Genomic DNA, 8087 nt, shown 5'->3' on the forward strand with positions numbered 1-8087 from the left:
AAAGAAAAGAAAAAAGAATACATGAAAAAGAATATAGGAACTGTTGTAGTGATGACAACAGAACCGTAGTTCCCCCATTTGAGGGCACTAATGGAAGGCGTCGCAAATAGGCCCTTCCAACATATTCTACCAATGACTCATATCTTATAGTTTGTTATTTTTGTTCTTCTACCATTGGAGATCATCACCATACATCACGCAGATACCTGCCATTCATCTGTAGGTTCTTCACCATGCTTTCAGCCTTGGAACTGTTCATAGAACCCTGAAACACACACAACTTGATTAGTTTAGCAAATAGGAAAAACGAACATATATTAAGAATATATTGTAGGGTATTTTATTTGGAATTCTATGCCTACAATCACAAAAAACCAATAAAAAATGGCTATGGTCAGCCAATAATAAAAGGCAACAAATTGACAAACTAAATATAATTCATAAACACCTGCTCTTGCAAGATTGTGTGAAGGGTACGGTGTACATCCTTAGCCATGCCCTTGGCATCACCACACACGTAAACGTAAGCTCCCTGAGATATCATGCTCCAAATATCCGAAGCCTGGAGAAAAAGTTTTAGTGTTGGTTGAGTGAACACTGAAACGTTTAATTGGTAAGAGAATTTGGAAGCTTGGTAGAAGTGGGTACCTTCTCCATCATTTTATGTTGGACATATTCCTTACTGGGTCCCTCACGTGAAAAGGCAACAATGAGCTCAGAAAGTGCGCCACTATTAACAAAGTGGTTCAATTCGTCCTCATAGATGTAGTCCTATAATAATAATGATAGACAAAGAATTGGTCATCCAATCTATATTGAAGCACTCTTCACCTACAAGCAATTGAATTTGAGGTTGTAACTCACCATTTGTCGGTTCCTGCATCCGAAGAATAAAACGGAGGGGCCAAGTTCAACTCCTTCTTCCTTTAGAGCTAATCTTTCCTGAAGTGCCCAAAAAAGAGTGAGTATAAATAGCTGGCTTAGATGATTGGATAGACGAGATTTATCAGAAGGAATATCAAATCTGTTGGTCCAAACCTGCAAGAAACCCCTGAAAGGAGCCAATCCAGTGCCGGGGCCAATCATGATTACAGGAACCTTATTATCTGCAGGTAGTTTGAAATTAGACTGCCTAACAAAGATAGGAGCCCAACTACAGTCCTGACTTTTCTCCAATGGCACAGAATTCTGGAATCAAACAAGAAGTCATGTTTAGAAATAGAGAAAAGATAGAAAAAGAAAAAAGAGGGGGGATGGACGGGTTTACTATTGTATGGACATAAAAAATAATACTCTAAGCCAATTCTTTTTGCATAAAAATTAAACATTGGATATCTTGAAACAGTTAAAGAACCGAACGACCATAATTTCAGAGTAGGAAACAAGCATATAAGTACCTTCATCCAAGTCGAACAGACTCCTTTATGAATCCTTCCAGTGGGCATTTTATCACGTACTAGTGCACATGTAACATGAATTCTTGATGGAGCCATCCTGCAGACAATTTTGACAGGGTGTAAATGCAACACGAATTATTGATTAACAAGACTTACAAAGAAAACATGTCACAGCAAAATTTCCTACATGGCTCATATATAGTAGAATACAGTAAGTGGTTATTTTCTAACCACCGAGCAGAAGCTCATGCACTAACTCTTTATCTTGCATCATGATAGCATACAAGCAAATAACAGAAATTCAGCAAACTCCAAGTTGATTTTCATTCAATAGCCTCGATCCACACAGTCCAACCAGCACAAGCAATAATGCATGAATAGAAAAGACAAACTGACCTTGGAGATGATGAGATAGAATAATATCTTGGTTGCAGGCGAGGAGCAACTGCTGCAAAAAATACACCAAGTGGAGGTTTGGCTGACGGGAATTCAGCCATAACCTCAAGAAGGCTCCTCTGACTGGCAATCACCCATTCAGCATATTCATCCTGCAGATAGACCAAAATAGCTTAGAAACTGGAAATGTAAGCATAAAAAGTTAATCTAAATACACATGGTGAAATAAGATTACAACCTTTCCAGCAGGAGAGGCTAGATGTCTTAGTCGATCAGCTTCAGATAGATCAGAAGCATGGGCAGCCAATGCAAGCAAGGCCGACTGAAATAATATAAGCAATTGTTAATTGGTAGGTCAAAGTATGTAACTTGAGAAGATGGATTACTGGATTAAACCAATGACGCATTAAGCACATGAGAAGTACCTTTTTAGGGGAACTCAATACATCTGCATATCGGGCTATTGCTGTTCTTAAAGTGCATGGAGGGAACGGTGGTGGCAATGAGCTTCCAATTGGTTTCCCATCTTCACTATCAGTATGGACAGAGAAATAGGTATCTGGTGACAATCCTAGTAACCTTAAGGCCTCTTCTACGGTTTCAGACAAATTCTCACAGTAGACACCAACATGGTCACCGGTTTCATATCTACAAGATAGATAAATAAATAAATAACCCCAATGACAATGGAAGCATCAGACATTAAATAGGGAGTGGTATATTTTAACAGTTTTATTTCCAAAGGTAGATACTTACGCAACTCCAGTGCCAGAAATATCAAATTCCAAATGAGTGCAAGAACGATCTGATGCAGGAGTATGAAGCTCCTTTTGCACAGCCACATTTGCCCTACAGGAATAAGCATACATATCAGATTATTGTAAGACATAGCCAAGTTGCAATTTAATATTTTAATCTAATATACCTGACTGGATGTTGAGCATCCACAATAGCATGACCATTAACATTATGCCACTTCTCAGCAGCTGCATCTAATGGATCATGAATAACAACCCGATACTCCAAAACAGCAGCAGTATAAGGGGTAGATACAGTTGTATCATCCTCATCTCTGAGAAATTGATCCAATACTGGCCACAGATCTTCTTTCCTGCAATAACAGCCATTGGTTAGGGGGAGGAAATGACCGACCAATATCTGCATATGAGTCCTGGTTCACTATACTCAAGTCAAGTTGAATATTTCAATACCATGCAGTGAAGTCATCTTCAATGCATTGGTCATCATCTCCAAGTCCCACTGGGACAAGACGCTTCGCACCTTCAATAGCAGAAGACAAGTTAGATCAGACCGGGGGAGATATTCCATCAAGAAAAAGAATTGATAAAACCTATACTAAGCATTGCAGTACGAGAACTACATTATCAACAGTATTTATTTTAACCCTGTTTAAGACCCTTGGAGACATATTCATCAATAAATGTGCCTACTTATGTTATGCCACTTCAATAAATTCTGTAGAAGAATACAACAAGTAACATCCAGCAGAACTTGTGATAAGAATAAGATACAAGTCTTTTCTGGAAACAATCCATATAGAGTACAAAAGATTTGGGATTGAAATCCACGGCTTGTGAAATAAGTGGAAAGAGAGAGAGATATGTTAGGATTGTGGGGCCCTATCGATGGATTTTATTATTTTAAGAAACCATGCATCAAACTATAGTGTGTGATTTGTGAATCTCTCTCTTGACATGTGAGATCGTCACGTGGGAACCAGATCAAAGGGATTAGAAAAACGATTCACTCAGAAAGCTAATGTGAGGCTAGAAATAGATCCGCCTTTTGCAGGATGAACTGTTAAGAGTTTCGACCTTCTGCTTTTGCATTTCCATATAAGCTCCACTCGATACAGAAAAATATACTAGTGCAATATTATAATTACAAATGCGAGTTGGAAACCATGATACTCAAGAAGGATAGAAATGAGGAAGAGGTAGATACCTTGCTCAGTAAGAATATCATCAACCTCCTTTGCAACCTGTGTCAATCGCCATAGTCATGAAAAAAAAAAAAATAAGGCATCAGCAACATGCAACTCCAAAATCAGAACTCAAGGCTTAACAAATCCGCAAGAAAGTAACAATGGTGAGGGCAAACCTTGTTGAAATGCTCATACTGCCTGTTTCCAAGGCCAAAGACACCATACTGAAGATCCTGAAGCCACTCTCCTCTCTCACTTCCCTGAAATCACACCAACACAGCCACATGCACCCAAAATCAAGCTATAAACAATGCAAGTTCTATCTCTCTCTCTCAACGGCAACAAACTTACCTCCGTAAACCATTTATAGAACCTAGCCGCGTTATCAGTTGGCTCACCATCACCATATCTACACATATCCCACCACAGATTCATCAATCACCAAAATCACAAAACACAAGGCAGCAATTATTTTTTTTCAAAACTAAGAGAGAGAGAAGCTTACGTGGCAACAAAGAAGAGGGCGAACTTTTCCTTTTTGAACTTCTCCTCGTATTCATCGTCATCGGCTGCATAATCATCCTGATTACCATAATCATCATTCTCAAAACGTAAGCATCAAATCCGATAAACTAATGAACTAATCAAAAAAAAGAAAAAGAAAAGAAAAGCAGCTGATAAGTATTCATCTGAATAAATCACCAATTTAGTCCAAAAATATTGAAGATTTTAGCCTCAAAAGAACTAAACAAGCTCGTAGTTCTGAATTGGAGTTTGTTTAGTTATTTGAGAACTAAATCATCGGCGTTTCTAAATCATGAGAGCTAAATTGATAGGTTCCGCTATCTAATTTATTTACCAAATCAAGGACTTTGAAGGTGGCCTTGTCGTATCTAGCTTTGGCCTCTTCGGCAATGGCCTTGGCGAATCCTTCGGCGGTACCGGTCTGTGTGCCGAAGAAGATGCTGACCTTCTTCTTGCCGTCGTCGACCTCGGGCTCGGGCTCCCTCTCGATGACGCGCTTGGGAAGCTCAACAGGCTTGGGCTTGTGTGAGCTGGATCTTCGCCATACAAGAGCGATGACGCAGCCTATGAGAATCGCGACGGAGGTGGTGAGCACCATGACGAACTGGCGGTTTTCGAGTATTATGGCGGCAACATCGCCGGCGGCCTCGGAGGAGACGTTGGAAGGGTCGAGCTTGCCTCTGATTATGGCGGACATGAGATCGAAGGGCGAAATCTTGATGGAGGTGGATGAGTCTTCCATTGTGCGATTGGGAGGGTTTTGGTGGGTGGTGGAAGAAGTAGTTGGGAGTTGTGTGTGAGAGAAAGAGAGAGGCGTGGTAGGAGGGAATGTTAGAGAATAGAGAGAGGGAGAGGGGGGTTATGTCATGTTATATTCTCATTTTTCTGAATTTCGGAGGGAAAACTAACTAAAATTATTTCCTTCTTTAATTACATTTACTGAACCAACGCCTACCAACCCAGACCGGTCAAATCCACCTAACCCCTCCCACCACTCCTTAACCATGGTTAATTACTTTTTATAAAAATTCAGGGCAGTTAACTTATTAACTTCTGAGTTTTTAGGCTAAAACTAGAAAGATACCCGCGCGGTGCGTGGACAATACAGATGCAGACTATAATGACATGAATGTTTGTTTATATTTTGTAATTTATTTGGTATAAAAAATAAAGGAGATTTTGTATGTTGTAAAAAAATTTATTAAAATTTTGGAAAAAATGAAAAGAGTTTCTATAAAAGAAAAAGAAATTAAAAACAAATGAAATTTATGCGATGTTTTTGTCCGTAATTAAGGATGTGATGAATTGAATATTAGGCTAAAATTTTTATATACGAATAATTTTAATGTGAAATACAAAAATATTTTATTATTTTAATGTTTTATATAGTTGTGGTGGCAGTACAAAATGTCAATCATATTTTGTAATAAAAAAATTTAAATTATAAAAAAAATAAAACGTTATTAATATTTTGTAATAAAAAATATTATTTTAATTATTAAAACACAAAATATTACTGACATTTTGTTAGAAAAATATTATTTTAATTAAAGAAATACAAAATATTACTGACATTTTGTAAATGGTCATAGTAGTATTCAACATACAGTTTAATTCATGATGAAAAATTTCACTCTTAATAATACAATATTAAAAAAAGTTTGAGTTTTTTCCCTTTTTTTATTTTTTTTTAAATAAAATTTCAAAAAAAAAATTCAAAACTAGTTATTATTACTTTTGTAATTTATATTTGGTATGAATTTATTGTCTTATTTTAATATTTTTTTATTTTATCAATTTTTTTTCTTTAAAATGGTTCAATTAAACTAGTATTTATTATTAATGGTAGTGATTAATATTTTCTGATGCACAAACTCTAAAAAAGGTTAAACTTATGACTACAAAATTTTGCTTTTATATTTTCTTTTAATTAATTAATGTCTTTAATTTTCTAGAAAAAAAATTAATTTGTTTGGGAAAGGAAGATTAGACTATTAGGAAATGAAACTAAATATTCAGAGAACATATGTACATGTTTTTAAAATATAGAATTTTCTTATAGTAGCAGCATTAAAAATAAATTAAGAGGGTGAAATTGTTACTTCAACTGTTTTCGTCAAAATGATGCTAGCTGTTACGTCAATCTATATTTATTTATAAAAAAATGAGATACATTCATGGTTTAAGATGCATTATTTGAAAAATGAAAATATAATATACTAAATGGACTATATGATCTTCCCTTGCGTCATTCCATATAAAAAATTGGAAATAAACGAATTGATATTAAACAATTGCCCATGTGACTTGCATTTTTGTGTGGTGGGGTTCTTTCATTTCAAATTTCACCCTTCGTTTCCGTATTTCATTTACAGCTTTAATTTGCTTCGTTGGAATGGCAACACGTGCGTATCCAACGCTAAAATCCACATAAAATAATACCAGAAAGTCTTTTTCTTTTTATTTTGTTGTTATTATTCATTTGACCAAAAGTCTTTTTTACAAAAATGCTATTTACTAATAAAATCAATCATTAATATATTTATATATAAAAATATATAATTTAATTTATTTTTAATATATATTTATATTTTAATATATATTTTATATTAATAATTAATTTTTTGTGATAAATTTTGGTAATTAATTTTAATATAAACATAATATAATAGTTTTCTTTATTGGCTCCCACTCGTATCCCTTGTACTGTTGCACTTGCACTGTATCTCCAATGAAATTGAAGTTGGCGATAATGACGTTAACACCGATGGATCATGGAGGCCGAAATGAAATATTAATCCTTATTTATGTTATGCTGTGAATTTAAATTAAAGTCATGATGATATTATGTATAATGTAAGTCTTAATCTAAGATTGTCACGACTCACAAAGAACACTTTTATATTACGGGATTACAACACGGATCAATATCAATTTTTTTTGTCAGTATTAAGGTAGAAACTCATGTGTAGTCGATTTCACATAAAATTGATATTTGATAACCATTAGATAATTTAATTGATTTGACTAAATTTTCATCTAACGACTCTCAGATATCAACTTCACGTGAAGTCGACTTTACCTAAGTTTTCACCCACTATTAATCATATTTCTCGAATGAAAAAGGATTATTTTTTTCCCACTCCGCGTTGATCTACCTCCCAAATGAAGAGGGGGTTGGAAGTTGGAACTCGTCTAAACATTGGAAACGTGGAAGCACATTCAACCTCACATATTTCAGATAATAATATATGAGCTTAATTAATATTGTTGATCTGATATTGTAACACGCATCTTCTATACGTTATTCAATTTTAATCCACTAAATTATGAATTTTTATTTTAGAAAATAAAGTATAATTTTTTATTTTTAAATAATTTTTTAGAATTATATTTTTAATACGGTTTTATTATTTTAAAAATTATATTTTTATACCTATAAAAATTAAATTTTTTTATAATTACAGGTACTCGTATTTTGTTTACAGTATATTTTATATGTATTTTGTTTATACTGTAAACAAAATATACATGTCTCATGATATTCACTATATTTCATTTACACTGTAAACGAAATACGTGCAAAATTAATTCGTTTACATTATAAACGAAATATGCTTAAAATCGGATTTCGGTAAAAACACTGGAAATAGTGGAAATTGGTAAATAATATAATTATTTAATTTATATAAATAAAAAAAACCATAGTTTCTTTTTTATATTTTTTTAAGTCCTATCTATAAAATAAATTGTGAGAGATTACACTTTATCCTTTAAAGTAAAACTCAAAATTTAAAAGATCAAAATCCTATTCAAATATATTC

General features: G+C 34.1%; 1 protein-coding gene across 1 annotated transcript; it reads right to left on the bottom strand.

Annotated features, from left to right (window-relative positions):
* LOC107642404 (NADPH--cytochrome P450 reductase 2) lies at positions 11-5141 on the bottom strand. Its single transcript, XM_021106832.1, has 17 exons — positions 4598-5141; positions 4244-4320; positions 4090-4147; positions 3915-3998; positions 3759-3795; positions 3005-3074; positions 2719-2904; positions 2550-2642; positions 2219-2441; positions 2032-2115; positions 1794-1945; positions 1398-1494; positions 1039-1188; positions 865-942; positions 649-771; positions 449-562; positions 11-265 (listed from the first exon to the last, which is right to left on the bottom strand). Exons 1-17 carry the CDS (start codon positions 5003-5005, stop codon positions 185-187), a joined length of 2115 nt encoding a protein of 704 aa, XP_020962491.1. The 5' UTR covers positions 5006-5141; the 3' UTR covers positions 11-184.

Source organism: Arachis ipaensis, chromosome B01, assembly GCF_000816755.2.
Source record: "Arachis ipaensis cultivar K30076 chromosome B01, Araip1.1, whole genome shotgun sequence".
In the NCBI taxonomy this organism is placed as follows: domain Eukaryota; kingdom Viridiplantae; phylum Streptophyta; class Magnoliopsida; order Fabales; family Fabaceae; genus Arachis; species Arachis ipaensis.